This window comes from Nicotiana sylvestris, chromosome 9, assembly GCF_000393655.2.
Source record: "Nicotiana sylvestris chromosome 9, ASM39365v2, whole genome shotgun sequence".
In the NCBI taxonomy this organism is placed as follows: domain Eukaryota; kingdom Viridiplantae; phylum Streptophyta; class Magnoliopsida; order Solanales; family Solanaceae; genus Nicotiana; species Nicotiana sylvestris.
In genome coordinates, this window is record NC_091065.1 from 74,533,910 (window position 1) to 74,553,354 (window position 19,445).

General features: G+C 37.6%; 2 protein-coding genes across 5 annotated transcripts; both read right to left on the reverse strand.

The window, feature by feature from the left end:
• Positions 1–15: 15 nt before the first annotated feature.
• LOC104227792 (serine/threonine-protein phosphatase BSL1) lies at positions 16–11,930 on the reverse strand. Of its 4 annotated transcripts, none has more exons than XM_009780114.2 (22): positions 11,829–11,930; positions 11,317–11,542; positions 11,020–11,080; positions 10,605–10,683; positions 10,422–10,501; positions 10,207–10,301; positions 7,990–8,089; positions 6,131–6,200; positions 5,635–5,736; positions 5,159–5,240; positions 4,891–5,061; positions 4,202–4,373; positions 3,919–4,117; positions 3,678–3,845; positions 3,309–3,547; positions 1,953–2,037; positions 1,764–1,862; positions 1,495–1,694; positions 1,346–1,421; positions 882–1,017; positions 668–807; positions 16–575 (listed from the first exon to the last, which is right to left on the reverse strand). In XM_009780114.2, the coding sequence occupies exons 2-22, from the start codon at positions 11,516–11,518 to the stop codon at positions 492–494; spliced, it is 2,640 nt and encodes an 879-aa protein (XP_009778416.1). In that variant the 5' UTR covers positions 11,519–11,542; positions 11,829–11,930; the 3' UTR covers positions 16–491. The 4 variants fall into 4 exon arrangements, with proteins under 4 accessions (XP_009778416.1, XP_009778418.1, XP_009778417.1 ...); XM_009780116.2 differs by having other exon boundaries at positions 11,317–11,539; positions 11,829–11,928; XM_009780115.2 differs by lacking the exon at positions 11,829–11,930 and adding an exon at positions 11,712–11,803.
• Positions 11,931–13,876: 1,946 nt separating this feature from the next.
• On the reverse strand, positions 13,877–19,424 carry LOC104227791 (uncharacterized). Its single transcript, XM_009780107.2, has 12 exons — positions 19,269–19,424; positions 19,084–19,183; positions 18,697–18,805; positions 18,084–18,172; positions 17,851–17,907; positions 17,588–17,696; positions 17,367–17,468; positions 17,189–17,253; positions 15,436–15,539; positions 15,288–15,352; positions 14,555–14,609; positions 13,877–14,340 (listed from the first exon to the last, which is right to left on the reverse strand). The coding sequence occupies exons 1-12, from the start codon at positions 19,330–19,332 to the stop codon at positions 14,180–14,182; spliced, it is 1,080 nt and encodes a 359-aa protein (XP_009778409.1). The 5' UTR covers positions 19,333–19,424; the 3' UTR covers positions 13,877–14,179.
• Positions 19,425–19,445: the final 21 nt, after the last annotated feature.

The window sequence follows — 19,445 nt, forward strand, 5'->3', positions numbered from 1 at the left end:
CAACGCACTTTAATATTCAGGCAGTTGGATACTTTTATTGATTGAAATCCAAATATTTCAAAATCTGCGACATGATCTGGTACACATCGACTTAGATGATTTTTCTAATTTCAGCGAAATAATATTTTACAGTGAAGCCACACTGATAATTAGGTTAAGAAAAAAATATCCGTAGCTTTTTACATCACACCTAGCACTCTGCTAACAATACTCCCTTTTCTATAACTAACCCTGTTTAAACTTCATTAATACTAATCTATATCAACTTTCCACACTCTTTAACAGCTAAACCTCTACCTCTCCAGCTATGTTACATGTTGGATGCCTTCTGACTAGTATCTGTAGAATACAACAGGGCTTCTGTAGACTGTACGGAGATAGTTACATGGTCGATCAGTGCTGAATTTTCAAGCAATTTATGAACGCATCACAACAGAATTTGTGGCTCCACAATAGAGCAAAATGAAATATCCAAAATAGACGACTGGGCATCAAATATAGGCAAGTGAGCTCCGGTCGTGATCTGGTTGTGGACGACCCCTAGTAGGAGTAGGCGGTCTTTGAATGTTGAGTTCCTAAAGACAAAGAACATCAGTAGGAAACAATATGACAATTGTAAAATAAAATGTCTGCTCAAACAGGAAAAAATAAAGTAATATTAGTGTACCTGCATCCAAGTGTCCTCCATTACTCGTTCTGGAGACGTTTCAGGGGATTGAAGAGGAGGAGGCAAAGGATGGATCAACTTTGGAACAATAACCAACCCTCTGCCTACTACTAATATAGCACCAGCATTGTTGGCGGTTCCTGAATGTACTTTCTTGGTTAGAATGCGTACTGTAATACACGGGAAAGAAAAAACTTTAGTATTTAATGCATACCACAATAGTTGGTGGCAGAAAAAAGAGTGATCAGCTGCCCCTGGGCAAATCTTTCAAATCCATCCATAACACACTCGTGTGCTCTTATAATCAGCTGTAGTTTGTTTTTCTTGCAGAAGTCAGTAACACGATCAGGCTGCAAAGTCATGAAAGCCACAATTGTTGTAAGACCACATTGTAGTTTGCATATGAAACTTGACATGAAAAATATAAGGTCCCATATGATAATAGACATGTGCATCCTTCAGTTAATCCGTAATATGGTGGATCAAATCACGAATATAAATAAAAAGTGAGTTTAAAAGAAGAAAGAATTTTTTTCAGTGAAGACCATACAAGATGAAAAATACAGAATAAGAAATTTAACACTTAAAATGATTTATGTTATCGCAGGCTGTCTGAAACTTTTACTATCAATTTTCTAGTTGACAAGTGAACTCAATTAAAAAAAAAGCGTGACATACCCCAAATGTTACAAGACCAGGCCCTCTGGCATTAGGTCTTAATCCTTCTACGCTGTCATTTTCTGTGGGATCAGACCTGCAAATAAAATCAATGACATAAAAATCTTTCCCTGAATTGCTTGCCAGACGGTTTTGAAAAAGCTACATACCATAGCAAATCCATTAGGACTATCGAACCAGCATCCATTGTTATAGGCCTCTCTATCTTCTCTATCTGCTCAACTGAATTAATTGACCTCCCTATCCCACCATGCATGCAGATGATTTTCTTTTCGATGAGGGAAGCCAATGGAAGATAGTTAAAAAGTTGATTGAAACGCGTCCATGCCCAGATCCCATCACTCTCTCCCTACATGGATGTCTTACATCAGAATAGCCCAATACACTTGAAGGATATATATTCGACATTCTAACTTACCATTCTCTCGATGCATTCAATACGGAAGCCAAAAAGTGCATTTATATCAGCAGCTTCATGATTCCCCCTTATCAAATGTACATTCTCTGGATATTCAATCTGAAATTCAGAACAAGTTAACGATTTGGTTAAATAAGGGATATCAATACATGACAGGCAAAGTACCGTGTTAGACAAGTCAAGGATTACCTTCAGAGCTAGGAGTAAAGTGATTGTCTCCAAGCTGTGCTGTCCTCGATCAACGTAATCACCCAGAAACAAATAGTCAATGTAACTGAAATCACACAAAGCAGTGTGTCATCAGACTCTAGAGAAGTTGATAACGGGAGATTGAGTACAATAGTAAATATTTCATTAATTGTTAAAAAATTTCAAAACTGTTTAACATTTTCTTTTGATTGTTACAAAGTGATAACAACTTTCGAGCCTCAGAAAGACAAACATCAAACTTCTTAGTTTATAGACGATGGAATTATAGCAGAAAAAAAACTTTCAAGTAATGGCGGACCTTAAGAATCAAGAGATTGATCTTTCAAGCACAAGAAATAGTATTTAATAGGATCATTAACAGTCTGCGGCATATTGTTCAGCAAAATATAAATATCTAGACACTGGATTTTCTACTTAGTGACCGGGATAAAGAACTTGCAAAATCGACCTGGGGATTCACTTTTTTTTGTGTGTGTGGTAAGACTCCAGAGATTCGTTGTTTTCAGCTTTGAAACTCAAGGGGATAATGGGACCCACCCCTTTAACCACCTCTGAAATACCAGACTTGGTTCATCAGCCAGGATTCGAACTTGTGATGTGTGCCTACCACACATCCCCCGTTGTTCTACATATGTTGAACCAAAGTTGAGGGCTGGAGAATATGGATTACTAGCAATTTAGTTTGGCCAAACCAACAATAGTGGTAAAACTATATCAAAAGTACAATATTCCAGACTTCCACCTAATAATTCCTGTAACAGGCTACCTAAGGCCAACGAACGAACACTTGTCCGGATACTTAAGTAGTAAAAAAGCATTAGGAAACTGCACACCCATGAACTTATGAGCAGGTTTAGATGCAAATAGGAGCTATTCCACAGAATCTAACTAACGCTTTAAGCTAAGGAGGAGTTATCCCAATTATTTTAGCTATCATATGCTAAGCAAACTAATCTTTCTTTGGCAGGGGTAACTGTCATCTATAAGTTTGTCGCTGACTGCTGGTGCTAGGAGACATTCTTTACACTCTGATCATGGAAGATTTTATTCCCCCAAGTTATTTTACTACACCACTACTGCTGTATATGGCTGATTATTGCAGAAGGATCTTGATAAGGATGAATAAACTTTCCTGGAAAAATTAAATTTCAGATTCCTTTCAACTTATCTCAAATTTAACATAATTACTTCCTTTACTCATCTTTGTTCAGAGTTGAGATAATTAGATTTGGGAACCATGCTAGAAACTGAAACGCAAGCTTATGTTGAAATTGTTCAGAGCAGTCAAGCTACTACAAATGAAAAACCTAATGGTCAAGCTTTGATCAGACTTACGTAATGTCTCCAGCAGTTGAAGGAAATCCATATTCATCAAATAGCCGCATCAGATCACCAAACTGTCCATGAAGATCACCAAAGACTTTGACAGGAGCTTTCAATTGAAGAACCGTAGGCTCATGCATGAAGATCTGCTCAGCTGCATAACAAAGCTCACCCACTTCATATGAATCGAGAAAGAACTTTCTATTAACAGGTGCTTTCCAATTTCGCGGCCTAAGCAAAGTGGATATGATCTGCAATACAGCAACAGAAGATTACATATCCCGACAAGTAAAGATTAGCAAAAGGAATATAACAAATAGAGATTACTGTTTTTAAATCATTAAGGATTGAGGAAAAAAATTGCAGCTTGCTGGGGCTTACCTTCTTATGCAATCCTTGAGGTGATTTCTGCCGCGCGAATTTTTTTGTTGGATTTGAAATATCATTATATGAGGGAAGCATTCGTCTGCTCTCATTTTCAAATTGATCCAATGACAATTGCCTCACCATTCCCCCCAGGTTCCCAACAGTTTCTTTTGCAACTACAACCTGCAGTATTAGAAAAGTGATTTCGCCGCCTGCCAAAATAAACTAACACTAGACGAAAGAGCAGAGTACATACAGCTCTAGTATGGAGGCGAACAGCTGACTCACTGTCGCTACCCTCAGAACCGATGTCTGGAACTTGAGAGCTCTCGTCTGAGACGGATGTTTCTTCAGGAGTGGCAGATGCAGCCTGCGCTAATTGCCAGACAGCATTAGCAGCCTCAGCTTCAGCAGCAAAATCCTTGGTCAACTTTTCCACAGAATCTTTATCCATGCTGTTAAAATGTAACGCTTCAAATAATGAGGATGAGCTGAATGAAAAATGATGTCAAGAACTAGAGATAAAAGCGAAATATTACCTCAACCCACCAGATGGGTGGGTCTCTGGTTTTCCATCTGGAGTTAATAGATTTGAGTTGTTTGACATTGGAGAGCCAATGGTTGGGACTCTCTCAGATGTTAAGACTGGGGAATTGATGTCAGAATGTAATGGAGAATTTTCTGCAATCAGACATTCATCCAAAAGCGTATCTGCAGCAAAAATAATCTGATTTAAGAACCAATTGATCCAGAGAGTATCTTGATCAGCATGGGACTAACAAAAGCATATACCATCCTTACTATGAAGTTCTTTATGTTCCATATGAATGTCCTTTTCACAATATCATTCATTGAAAAACTAAAATGAGATGGAGGGGGTACTGTTTGCTGTAGGAATATTGGTTTTTCTTTTGCCAAAATAATATTCCTACAGCAAACATCTGTTGCTGAAAGTGAATAAACTCTGAGCATTTGACAATCCTTTTGTAGATGGAGTGCTAACAGAAGATTTTTGCTTAGTGACACAGAACTTTACAGAAACCTTAACCTTCTCATAGCTTAACTCATGTAAATACATTTATCACTAGATCGAGCATCCTGCAAGATAAGTGTACAGAGATAAACCAGTTGAAGCTCTTCTACGAGTTGGGAGTGTGGTTCCTAAAAGGAGAAGGATAGACATCATTCGAACAGTCTAAAATCTGCATCTGCCAGCGGCATTCATTACCTCCTCTAAGACCACCATAGATATATATCCGAACACCAACAGATGCAGCTGCATGGCGACAGCGACGCATAAGCTCCAAAGAGGGATCTTGTTCAGTGTGGGCCTTGCTACCACGTGAAGCGGTTACCAGTCCATTTCTATCTAGCCAAACTCCAGCTGCTGTGTCCAAGACTTTTTAAAAGCAATAAAATTGAAAAGATTTAATGACATCCCATTGACAATATATACGCAATCAAATTATGCACAAAAGGATAAATCCCACATTTACCTGCAACAGCTGCTTCCCCTTCTACTGCACGTCCACCTCTAAGAACACCTCCTGTAACATGCAATCTTGCACCAACAAATACCTGATTACCAGCAAAAATGTTATTCCAAAAATTTCAGAAAAAGTGTGGATTGTGGGAGGCAAACAGGATAGACATGACCCAAACTGCAGAAAAATTACTCCCTGACACTCATTCCTTTTAGTCTGTCCCAAAAAGAATGACACCTTTCTCTTATTTAATCTTAGCATCTCCATTTTACTCTTAACGATATGACTTGTTTGGACTCACTGGATATCGAAGTTCATTCATTTGTAAGGAGAGAAAAGATGAAAAGACATGTAGAAATCTCACCACCATTCATTTAAAAAGACAATTTTGGTAGTTCGCATATATTTAGCTTACACGTAAAAAAAATTCTTTAATTTCTGAAGTCAAACACTTATACAGAAAATAGAACAGAGGGAGTAGTACTCACCGCAGCATGTTGATACCTTGGTGATGGTGCCACTCCTGGTGCAAGAGTCCACTCCCACTGACCATTCCTATGCATAAGCAGGCCATAAGCATCTGATAAGGGCTGCACATGGAAGCACATCCAGGAATCAGCAACCACATCATCTAAAAGGCTACATATCAAAAGCACTATCCAGGTCGTAACCAACAGTATCAGAGGCCATCCTCATTTAGGACTATCAGTTGCTTCAACAGCAATATACTGCTGAAAGAATGATTACATATCCAAGAAGATTGAGCTTACAAACAACTAAAACTAGCTACTTCAATTTTCCTGTGTATGCCACAACATAACACAATTTGACTGCCATTTTAAAAATACAATATCCAAATAATGTTAAAAATCTAACAAACTGTGAGCATTAGCTAATAAGAACTCGCTATTTTGAAGCAGGAAACAAGCCAGTGGAAGAGTTTATCAGTCTAAATGTTGATGAATTTATAAACAACTTACTTACCGTGCCAGAAGCATCTCTCCCACCACAAAGCAAAAACATGCCATCGGTCCGAGCACTAGCTGTTGCATACCTAAGAGAACATAAATTTTCAGTACCAGTATGAGTAAGAAAACCAAACCATGAAAGAGTATGTAGGCTACCAAGAACAAATAATAAGCACAAAGAAGAAGAGAGAGCGAGAGAAAGAACGACAGAGATAGAGAAGCAATCATAGATACTAGATTGAAAAGGGCAAGATAAAAGAAGTCTACCGTGGTAAGATTGAAGAAGAGAATTATGTGAGAAGCAGAATCTTTGTGGAGGTATCAAGTCAAGAACATTTACTGATCAACTACTTCAGAGAGGTATGACAAAGAGTAAATAATAACTGCGAGACAATAGCAGCACCAGACAGTTTTTAATGGACAGTTTCGAGGACAGAAACACATTTTCATAGCATATGGGGAAGAGATATATATAAAAGTGGATATGTGCTTCTGCAATAAAATAAAAAGAATTGAAAGAACACCATAAATTGCGAAGTAGCATTTTATGCCCAATGACAGTGACGAAGTATGAATAGAAGACACATGGGTGATCTGACCAGAGAGATTAAAGAGGAGAATGTCCTAAATGGGTCAAGCGACTCAAGCCCTTGCTCAGAATTAAAGGATCCTGAACATCAAGTAATTATTTTTGTTACTCCCGTCTATCATTTATCACCTACTTTCTGAGAAACGCTTCTATAGTCAACCCAAAACAGCTTTTTGGCATGAACATAGGGCAGTATTCCAAGTAGAGGCAGTTTCAAGTACCTTGGGTCGGTTATCGGGGGGTGGGAGATTAACGAGGATGTCACACACCGTATTGGGGTGGGGTGGATGAAATGGAGGTTAGCATCTGGAGTCCTGTGTGACAAGAGAGTGCCACCGATACTCAAAGGTAAGTTTTATAGAGCGGTGGTTAGACCGGCCATGATGTATGGGGCTGAGTGTTGGCCAGTTAAGAACTCACATATCCAGAAGATGAAAGCCGCAGAAATGAGGATGTTGAGGTGGATGTGCGGGCACACTACGATGGATAAGATTAGGAATAATGAAATTCGGGAGAAGGTGGGCGTGGCTCCCATTGACGACAAGATGCGGGAAGCGAGGCACGTACAGAGGGAAAGCCTAGATGCTCCGGTAAGGAGGTGTGAGCAGCTGAATTTGGAAGGCATGAGAAGAGGAAGAGGGCGGCCTAAGAAGTATTGGGAAGCGTTGATCAGGCAGGACATCGCATGGCTTCGAATTTCCGAGGACATGACCCTTGATAGGAAGCTGTGGAGGTCGAATATTAGGGTTATAGGTTAGGAGGTAGTTGAGTCTATTTCTATTTCGTACCTATGTGAGGTTAGTCTGATAGGATTTTTGTCTTAGACTGCTAGTGGTTAATGTTGTGTTATCACTACTCTTTCGTTTTTCAAAGTGCCGGGTCTATTTACTGGCTATCGCTTTTGCTTTTCATCTATTTGTTGGTCTTTATGATGCTTTTATTATTCCTATGGTATCTGTTGGTGGTACTGATATCGTCTTTTTTCGTCTTCTTGAGCCAAGGGTTTTTCGGAAACCGCCTCTCTACTACCTCAGAGTAGGGGTAAGGTCTGGGTACACACTACCCTCACCAGACCCCACTAGTGGATTTTACTGGGTCGTTGTTGTTGTTGTTGTAAAGGGTAGTATTCCAAATGGATATAGAAGATCTATTTGTCTGAAATTCATGAATTGGACTATCTAATGAGAGTACACTTAACAACAATAATAACATCAAGAAAAATCAACCAGGAAGACCCACAAAGTTACCAAGAATACTTGGAACTGAGATTAAACATGGAGACTCACATTCTAGCTGACGGTTTATCGCCTTCTGGATTGAGCCTCTGCCATACATAAGGTTTCTGAGCAGTATCCAAGGCCCAAGCATCAGACAGAACTCTTTTCCCTGGAAATAAGTGAAAATTAAACATAGAGAATACATACAAGGAGGGCTAAGTAACAGAGAACTATAAAGTTCATGCAGCATATATATCTTTTGAGAAGGAAATTTCATGCAGCATATATATGTCCAAGTCAACTTGATCCTAAACAATGGATGTTTGTCTAGGACAACTAAGGAAAAGAGGTCTTCCAATCATCTTTTATCAGTCACGTTACAGGGTTTTATAAAGGTAAAATTTTAACAGTTTATCCTTTGACTGTGAGATGATAAAGTAATGCTACCACTGCATATTTCTTTTTGCTGTCTCTTTTCTGCTCCTAAGGTATGCCTAACAACTGTAAATAAAACATACGCTGCTAATCTTCAAAATTACATTGTTATGGATACATCACACTGTTACTGGGATTTTAGTAGAAATAAATGTGGTCAGATCACGCTATGACACCACAACAACAACAACAACAACGACCCAGTATAATCCCACAAGTGGGGTCTGGGGAGGGTAATATGTACGCAGACCTTACCCCTACCCCGAAGGGTAGAGAGGCTGTTTCCAGGAGACCCTCGGCTCAAAAAAGCAACAGGAGCCGATATATTAGTACCATAAAAATGCATAATAAAATACCAGCAATATAAGATTGTGGAAAATTGTGGAAATACGCTATGACACCATTGAAGTAAAATTGTGGAAAACTAAGCTAGATCAAGACATAACTATCCATAATGTAATTTCAAATATGTAAATTCTATTTATGAGTACATAGTCCGTCAGTAAACAATCTATCAATGAACTACGCCTCAATCCCAAATCAATTATGGTCAACTATACGAATTGTCTGTACTAATTCTGCTCTATTTAGGTCCATTTCATTCGAAGACTAAATTATTTTGTTTAAGGCAATGAGAGGTTCTCTAAAACTCACAATTATCTCCACATGGACGATCAGTATAATCCCAACTAGTTGGTATCACCTATACAAATCCTTTATTTGCATCAGGCTCCTACTTTGTTTCCATTGTGTTCTGATCTTTGCTAAATATGCATTGGTTCCTAGAGATTTTAAGTCTTTTGACACAACTCTCCTTATGATTTTACTCATACCTATCTCCTTTTTAGCTCACATTGCATATGGACTGGAACATATGGAGGTCTATGTAAGTCATGGCTAAACTATTCAATGCAATCTACTCTTTGTTTTATCTTATGTTAAGAAAATACACCTTGGGTCTAAGTTAACCCCAAAAAGCTAGCTATTGCTCTATGAAAAAGCTAGCTAATGAGGTGAAGATTGTTCAAAATCATATAAGAAGAAAACAATCCATACCCTCAACTAATGCGGGATCCCCCCTCCCCCCCCCCTAAGACTAGACATTAGGAGCAAGGACACCATAAAATAGGACCCCCAACATAAACCAAGAATAGCGATGGGTTTTACCCTTCATACAATGTTAAGAAAATGAACCTTGAGCCTAACTCAATCCTAAGAGTAGCTCATGAAGTGAGGATTATCCAATACTATTAGGAGGACAACAGTTCATGTCCTCAACCAATGTAGGCTCTAACATCTTCATGGTTGCCACTTGTACCATCTGTTAGACTTGATTATTTGTAATCTTGCCCAATCTTGTTTACTTCGCATCAATCTTAACATTTGCATTTCTAGGACATTCATCTTATGACTATATTGGGCCTAAGAGGCCAATGTTCACTCTGGCATAACATTGCTGGTCTGATCAATGTTCTATAAAATCAGCATTTTATCTTTCGCTCTTACATCTTCGTTCTTCTTTTATGGAGGGGAGAGCGGCTAAACTAGCCAGTACATATATGTTTTTTCCTACTTCGACTTGTCCTAAAACCCTAATTCTCTAGAGTGCTTCTCTATGATTCCAACTTTTGTTTGACCAAACTTGTGGTGCGTGCGTGTGTTTTTTTTTTTTTTTTTGGGGGGGGGGGGGGAGCGAAGATAGGTAGTATATCTCATCTACTCATCGTCATAGCAAATATAGCCTGCAGTGAATTATGTTGAAAGTCGAAAGAACGCCAACTCTATCTTCTGATAAGGTAATAAGAAAAAAACATCCGCCCGATCAGTAATTCATAGGAATATTCTGCTCACCATCATTGCCACTGACAGTTACCAGATATCTTTGTGCAACCAAGTCCATTACGTGGCCATACCGCGGTCCAGGACCCTGACCTTGAACAACAACTCTAGAAACAAACGAGGTAATTAGTCAGGGACTAAATTACAGAATTAAGTTCTATCTTTTCTTTTGCTGTACAATAATTAAAAAAAGGAGATGAAATTCAACTGCATATCCAGAAGCTAACCTGTGCCACTTGAATTTGTCATTAGTCATGTCAAGCACATAAAGATCATCAGTTGAATGCCCTGCCGGTCCTATCCCACCCTAGTAACAAAACAACAAGAGATATGTAGTAGTTATTGTTTCTAATAATCATTTTAGTACTAACAATAAAAATGATAAGACTTTAATTTAGCTTTCTGATCACCTGAAATACAACCATAGTTCCAACAGCAGCAGCCGCATGTGCAGCCCTTGGTGAAGGTGGCTCACCAGCAGGTCTAACTCTGGTTAATTCAAACAGCATGAGATCAATATCACCACCATTAAGAAACTATCATCATTTAATTTACAAACTTCCGTTAAACCCCGCCACACAAAAGAGTGACGTTGTAGCAGAGCCAGAACTTTTAACAAGGGGATTCAAAAATACAAACTTGCATAGAAAGCGAATACACTTAACTATCAAGGGGATTCAACAATTCACATATATACCCAAAAAAATGTTTGTTTTTACCCGATTTTTTCAGGGTAATTTTTCGACGATGGGATTCAATTGAACCCCCTTCAACACACTTAGCTCTGCAGATCCTAGAAGAATTAGAGGAGTAGAGAAAACACACCTGGTCCATTTTCTGGTAAGAACATCATATGAATGAACACAATTGGTTACACCAGCCAGCCCTAAAAATCAAGATTAACACCAATTAAGCTAAGTATCAGTCCAAAAAGCAGTAAAGTTTGAATCTTTACACAAAAGGGCAAACATCATATGGAATGAACACAATTGGTTACACCACCCAGCCCTAAAATCAAGATTAACACCCAATTAAGCAAAGTATCAGTCCAAGAAACAGTGAAGTTTCAATCTTTTGAAAAAAAGGTCACAAAGTAAATAGGGTAAAAGAGAAGAATTTTACGTATGCCGGGGGCAGCACCACTGCCACCCTCAATAGCAGTGGCGCCACCAAAGAGGATGAGTCTTGGACCATGAGTTTTGGTAGCGGCTACAGCAGTAAGAGTATGACCACAACGTGGACCTGGGGCATCATCATCTGTGTCCCAAAACGTCTCCAAAATACGATAGGTTGGAGCCGGATGTAGCCACGGCTTCGAACCCATCACCAAAAAGTTTCAAACTTTCTACTGTACACAAGCACAACAAACAAACTTCTTATTTGAAGAGCAAAAAGACTATGAATTACAGAACATAAAAGTGGATGTTTTTCCGATCTTGAGAGAGGACACAAAAAGGAAATGACTTGAAAGTAGTACTCCTAATACAGGTAGTAGCAGGAGTAGCTGGCTAACTCACTTTTCAAAGTTGGGCATGGGAATAATGTTTAATATTTTTGAGATTATTTTACTTTTTTTTGTTAAGAGAAGTGCAAAAAATGGTGATGAAGATGATGTTGAATCATAAAGTTTTTACCTTTATGTTGTTTGATTTGGGAAAAATGAATGTGGGGAGGAAGAAAGATTTGTCAACCAGATATCTTATTGCTAACTTATTTCCAAAGGAAAACGCTGCCTGCTTGGTCAAATTTTAGACTTGGAAGTCTATAATTTGAAGCATTGAAATCAACTTAAATCATATTTCCTTCTAGACTTCAAAGCTAAAATAAAATTAAAGAAACCCTGGAAAAATCTACACAACTATGTGCATGCTTAAATCTTGTTTACTTATTATGGCTAAGTGGAGTAATAAATTGAGATTAAAAAAAATTAATTAACCATGATTAAGTGATACACTTACGTATTCTTTTGTTGTGGGAAAGTCTTATGGAAAAGGAACTTCTCCCTACACTTATATAAATGTCTATCTAAATATCAATTGACTTCATACATGAAAATTAATTAAATAATGTATTTATTTTCGTACTTTCCTTTAGAAACATGTACCTATGTCGATATTTCACATCAAAAGGAAATGGTGACACATTAATTATTCGAAAGATATAAGGTTGAAAGAAATTTGTTACCATATTATGATTAGGGCAAGGCATATCGGGTATAACCGATAGTTCGAACCGGAAAAAGTTTATTGGGGTATTGATATTGGGTTATTGGGTTAACGGTTCGGTAACGGTTTAATATTTTTTCACTATTGGACTATCGGTTCGGGCCTCGGTTTGCCCAATTTCTTAATGGGTAAACCGATAACCCAATAAGAATTAGTACTATTTCAGTTGTGCTTGGACACCTGTTGAATTACTAGTACTCTTGTTGCTCTTGCTACAATTAGACCCTGGAAAAAGACATTGATCTCTTGACTATGGTTTGGCAGGAAACCAAAAAATTGTTATTTATGTTCCTGTTAACTTCTATTTCCAGCGAATTGGAGATGAAATGCTTGTGGAGTTGTAGTATCGATTTTTGAGATTGCACAGGTCTTGAATTTGTCAAAATGAAGCATGCTTCAAATATTAGTTGTGGCTAGAACGCAGAAATGGGTAGTATACTATATGTGAATTCTTCTTTTTTTTGCTTAACTCCGGTGAATTGTCTTCTTTTTTTTGCTTAACTCTAGATTGAATTATCTTATCGGGTAAACCGATAACCAAACCGATAATGGTCAATAACCGATTAACCGATATCTTATCGGTTTGGTTATCGGTTTATCATATTTGTAAACCGATAATCGATATGTAAAACCGATAATATTCACAACTGAACCGACCGATGCCCACCCCGATTAAACTTTTTCCTCTGGACCATTTACCCGATAATTTTCCACAAGAGTTGGAATGTTTAGTGCATCTTGAAAATTTGTCCACCTCTTCTCTTATCTCGGTTGGACCAACTAATTTGATTTATCTACGTTTGTTTCCCCGTTAACACATGCATTCCTTCTCATCAGATCCCAAGTCTTTTGTTTCCCAAGTCCTCCTTAAAGAAGTCATCAACAAATAAATACTGTACAATTCAGTTACTATGAAATATGAATCCTTTTAAGTGTCCCAAGGCATTGTCTTTTCACCTATTACCCTTGAAAAGTCATTGGAGAAAATAAACATATTCTTGTTGCAAAAAGAAGTAACATCCGGCAACGCGGCCTAAGTGACTACTTAACAGCGTTGGTTGCCGACTTGCCTTGTTGAAATCTATAATAAGAAACAATTAATACAAAAAGGAAAAGAAACAATTAATAGCCCGTTTGACCAAGCTCAAAAAAATAATTTATTTTGAAAAGTGTTTTTCTCAAAAGTTATATATATAATTTTTTTATTTACTTTTGGTGAGAATCAATTTGTGTTTGGCTAATTAATTTGAAAATCACTTTTGGGCAACAATTGGTGTTTGACAAAACTTTAAAAAACTGCTTCTAAGTGTATTTTCCTCAAAAATGTTTTTCAAAAAAATAATTTTGGAGAGAAGCTATTTTTTTTGGCTTCTCCAAAACTACTTCTGCTTCTCCTCAAAAGCATTTTTTTTTCTTTCAAAAGCTTGGCTAAACACCTTAATTTAAGAAAAAAACACTTTTGACAAAAAAAAAACGCTTTTGACTCAAAAGAAGTTTGGCCAAACAAGCTATAATACTCCTAGATTCCTATCTTTTTTTTTTTTTCTTTTCATGCTAGATAGATACAAAGCACCAATCGACAGCCCAGATTCTTGGTTGGTTTCACATGTGATTTGTCATTTTCACACATTTGATAGACCTCCATCAGTTAATGAAAAAGTCCAAATGGTCTAGCTAAAATCTTTTCAAGCAGTGTATTTTAAATTGCCTCTTCAGAGCAAGGACATTGCGGTGATTATGGACCTATAGAGCAATACTTTTCAAGGACAAGGGCTTGGAAATCTCGCGTGGACCTTGTTAATCTCAGTAATTATCTCAGGAGTGAGGTTGACCTTGCACGCATCAAGAACCTCTTCGAGCTGCCAAACTTTTGTGGCTCCAAAGACAACACTAGCCACAACAGGGTGTCTCATAACAAAGGCTGGCCAAATAATTCAAAATCAAACGAAATATATGTTTTGGTGACTAAATGACAAATCTTAAATCTGAAATTAAACTCAACAGCACAAGCAAGTTACCTATTCAAATGCATAATAATGTCAGTTTAGCCTATTAAGAAATAGCCATAAAGGCCAATCTGTGATTAGTAGATGACTTAAACTAGAATAGGGAATTCGGAGGAAGATTGGTCATACCAATTGCAAGAGAAACTGGATGAATACCATATCTGTCTGCAATCTCTAGGTATGACTGCAAAGTGAGCAAAATTCATCACAAAGGTAAAATTCATTTGGTGTGTCACATAAAACTAAGAAAAACTAAAATGTTTTAGTGAAGACAATAGGAAACTATAGGAACAGACATAAGAGGACATGCTTTACAGTCTTAAAGATAAAAGGTATTCAACTACATAGTAAAACTATATCAGAACCATGAGAAAATCTGTTTATGGCAGAAGAGTATCCTCCTTCTCCCCTTCCCCCCCCCCCCCCCAAAAAAAAAGAAGAAGTTTGGGTTCTACTGTCAAGCAGAGAATGAACAAACAGATATTAGATCTCACACACACGCATATTAAGTGTTGCATCATTTTTGTACAGAAACAGTGGTCTTTCTGTACCAAATGTTGTGTTTTATTATAATAACAGTGATCCGGGCCAGCTTTCATGCACCACGACTAATTCCACGGGGTACTTGCTATCTCCCACCAGCATAGGTACCGGGTAACTCTATCCACCAAGGCTCGGTCAAGAGATCACCTAGTGTTCTTTGCCTCTGCTGGAATTTGAAGCTGAGACCTCGTGGTTCTCAACCAACTTCATTGACCAATAGACCATAACCCTTGGGTGCCAAAAGTTGTGTATTTACTGACCAATATATATTTGAGTTTTGCAAAATTATAAGACAGCTTTAGAAAGAAGAATCCCTTACTTTGGCGGCATACAAGGCATTAGAGTTTGACAGGTTGTATCTGGACTCCCCTTCCCTATACCTCCCTATCAGAGGTTTGGGATTAGTATAGTGAGAAAATCTACAGGCATTAGTTAAATATTCCAATGAAACTGGCATTTGATCTGACCTTTAAACAGATTTAAACGAGCATCAGATGGACCTCCATCTTCGGCAAAGTACTTTCCAGAAAGTATGCCCATGGCCAGCGGACTGTACGCCAACAAGCTTATCCTGGAGACATTCAGCATTAGGTAAGCAAAGAGGTCAGCAACAGTCAATTCCGCAAATATTTCAACCGAACAGATGAACCTCATCTTTGTCAGTAAGTTCACAACAACTTTTTTCCCATTAAGATGACAATAGGCAGGTTGTAATAGCAGAAAGCAGCCAGACTGAAGAGAGATTCTACCAGCAATATCCTTTTTGTCATTCCCTAGAAGATCCATAGGTTCAAATCCTAAAGAGCATGTTCATTTTCTTCTAAATTGAATCTCAGAACAGGGTACATGAAAATCTTTTATAAATATGCTAAGATCAAACAGTGATGAAAAGTAGCAAAACATATCATGGTCAAACTGGCCACAAAGATAACGGAAACAAGTCAAGTTAGCTCCTGGGACAGTAATCATGTAGTACAAACTAATGATGCCTTTGCAGGAAAGACAACTAGACACAATGATATACCAGTATCACTAACAAAAATGAGATGACAGGACATAAAATAGAAAGCTTTTAGTGGGCGTTTGGACATAAAAATTGTAAAATTCCAAAAAAAAAAGAAGTGAAAATGATCTTTGAAAATTAAAGTTGTGTTTGGACATGAATATTATTTTGGGTTGTTTTTGAAGTTTTGTGAGTGATTTGAGTGAAAATTTTGAAAAACAGCTCTTTGAAGTTTTTCAAATTTTCAAAAAATTCCAAATTTCATCTTCAAGTGAAAATTAGAAAGTTTATAGCCAAACACTGTTTTCGAAAAAAAGTGAAAATTTTTCGAAAAAAGTGATTTTTTTTATGTCCAAACGGGCTCTTAGTGTAACCGTAAAGAATGTTAAACAGTGCTAATATGGTTGCAGCTTAAATTGTAATACAGGAGTTACTAGATGATCCCGGAACAGTCAGAAAGTTAGAAGAAGATTGTTGGAATCAATTGATAAACAATGTGCTTTCCTGACACATGCCTTTTTGTTTCCTGATCTTGTCAGAAAAATTAGGACCAATATCCCCTTATTAGAGTCATCCATGTTCTGCAAACAGTATCCTAGAAGGTTCCCAATGCATGCTCACTCTTCATCATGCATCCTACATGCGATAAGAGTGCATAGAAGCCTGTGCAAATCTGACTAGTATGATTTTATTGATAAGATAATATTTCATTGATGTTTGGGGAAAGAAACCCCATACGCAAGTAGTATACCATAGGTTGAGAACCTACACAGAAATATGGTTCTCTATAACAAGACACCCAATCATCTATACAATCAGAGGTGCACCAAAGATAATCGAGAACAAAAGAGATGCCCTAATCTGTACAAAATCATATTATACCCCTTCGGATGCTCTTATCCTCCTTTCCCCCCAAAGAATCCACATAAGTGCTAGTGAGGCTATATCGATGCTCTATATGATCTTCTCCTTCTCCTACATGCCCAGCTATGCATCACACCCTCCATTCTCTCAGGTATTTCCCATTGTACATCCATAATATACATCTCACCCCCATTATTAGTATAATGTGTGTTTCTAGGACAACAATCAAGACTGCACTAATTCCCACTCTTAGATGCATCATTTGCACAAATGGATGTTCTAGTACAAAAAGCAACACCATGTAATCATATAGAATGCCTACCCCAAATTTATCCATACAAGACAAGGATTACCTCTCATTGTGACAGCATTCAGCCATAGCTAAATCAAAATCTCGACATAGCAAGTTGTATGCGTTCTGGAAAAAAAGAAGCCGAATCAAGTGTTATCTTATATTAGTGATGAACAAATATTTGACGGAGGCAAAGACAAAGAAGTCTCTACGTTATACAGGATTGAGCAATACAACACCTGAACAGACACTATTTGAAGATTCCCAGCTCTACTTTTGGCAACTTGTTGGAACTTCATAATACCATATGGTGTTTCATTGCTAAGGCCAATGTATCTGATCTAAGGAGAATATTTTGAACAACCAATAGAAAATAATGATCAAATTTATGAAGTTAATATCTCGGCCTTCATGAGGAAAAGTAGTTTGTGAAGGTAGCATCTTTGCCATCATGACTGACCTTACCAGCATCAATAGCTCTTTCTAAAGCATCAAGTTGTTCCTCAAAACTGATTGACGCATAATTTCGAAGCGGGTCATAGTCAGTTTCTCCAAACATAGGAACATAGCTGCCAGAAAGTTTAAAATGGTGAACATCAAATTGGATGTTGACAGGGGAAGAAGCTAATGTCTAAAGATATCTGTTCAAACATCAAAATTTTTTAGCATTTACATATGTGAGAAAACAAGCCAGAAAATGTACAGTAGGATTTATCCACAAACCGATCAGGCCAGTGAATTTGATACAAGTCGATGTAGTCAGTCTTTACACGCAACAGGCTGCATCAATTCAATAAGGTACCACATCAGAAGCAGTACAAAATACAAATCATAGCAGATAGAGGTCATCTCCAGAAGCAAGCTTAATTGTCAAAAATCATCTGATATTCTGATGCAGTCAAAAGCTGAATGGACAATGTAATGGTAACAAAACAACAAACAAGGATTTACTCAACCTATTATCAATAGCCTCAGTTATGTTCTGAGCGTCCAAGCTTTCTGGTCCATTTCGGATCCAAGACATCTGTCCAGATGGTCCACTGACCTGTACCAATATAGTTGGGCAAAAAATATCAAAATGCTAGTGCAGTTGCAATAAGATCCCCGAACAAAGAAAAGGAAAAATACCACTAACCACATGTTAGAAAGAAATAAAGCACTTTCATTATTAAGAAATTAAAGAAGAAAAAAGAGATATTTTCACAGATAACTACAAATTTACTCCTTTTGACTCAAACAAGCATGAATGCATCTCATAATGCAATTTGTTTCTAATGGCAACAAAGCTTTCAATCCTGCCTCATGGACAGCTAGGCATAGGAAATAATTGCTAATTGCCACTCTTCTGTCACATTTTAGTACCACAAAGACCAGACATATTTTGGAAAATCTAGCCTATTCAGCCTAAACTCTCCTAACGAGTCCTACACATCATACACAGTACATTTAACCATGCAACGCTTAAACTGAAAATTCAATCTTCTAACACAGTTGTATATCTTTCATACAATATTTTAATCTATAGGATGAAATGCAGAGGGAAATAAAGAAGACTTGAATATTGAAGACCTTAGTGGCGAGAACAACACTATCACGAGGGACTTTTCTTTCTCTAAACCAACGCCCAAAATACTCCTCACTTCTGCCATGAGTTTCTGCACGCTGAGGTACTGGATACCTGGTTTTCATAGATTTTGAAAAGAATAAATAAATGCAATTTAATATCAACATATTCTATGAATCAATTAAGCTCCAATCCTAAATTAGTAGAAGTTACATTAATCTTCTACATCCATTCCGCTTAAGAATTATAGTTAGAGTAATTTAGTAATCCTCATTCTTTATTCAATTTTAAAACCAGTTTTTCTTTTTGAAACTTACATAAGAGGAGTACTAAATCCACAGTTGAGGTGTTAGCATAAAATTGAGCAGAGAGACGTAAGGTTTGAGGATTACATTTCAGCAGAGTCGAAGAAGTTGATTCCGGAGTTGAAGGCTTTGTCGAGGATTTGAAATGATTCGGCCAAAGTGTTTTGCTCGCCGAAAGTCATGGTTCCTGTGAGAATAAACAAGGCGTCAAAAACGACAGTATTCTCCAGCTTTGTACCAACTAAAGACATGGATGAAGCAAAAAGTTTAACCTAAGCAGAGAGTCGAGACGGTTAAATCTGGAGCAAGGTTGCAGAGAGGAACTACAAACGCCATTGACAACTTCGGCGAAATTGGCAAAATAAAGCGAGGGAGAGTGGGAGTAAAGAGGACTTTGCTTCGAGAGGAGAAGCGATAAGGAAAAATAATTACGTAAAAGAGAAAAACGA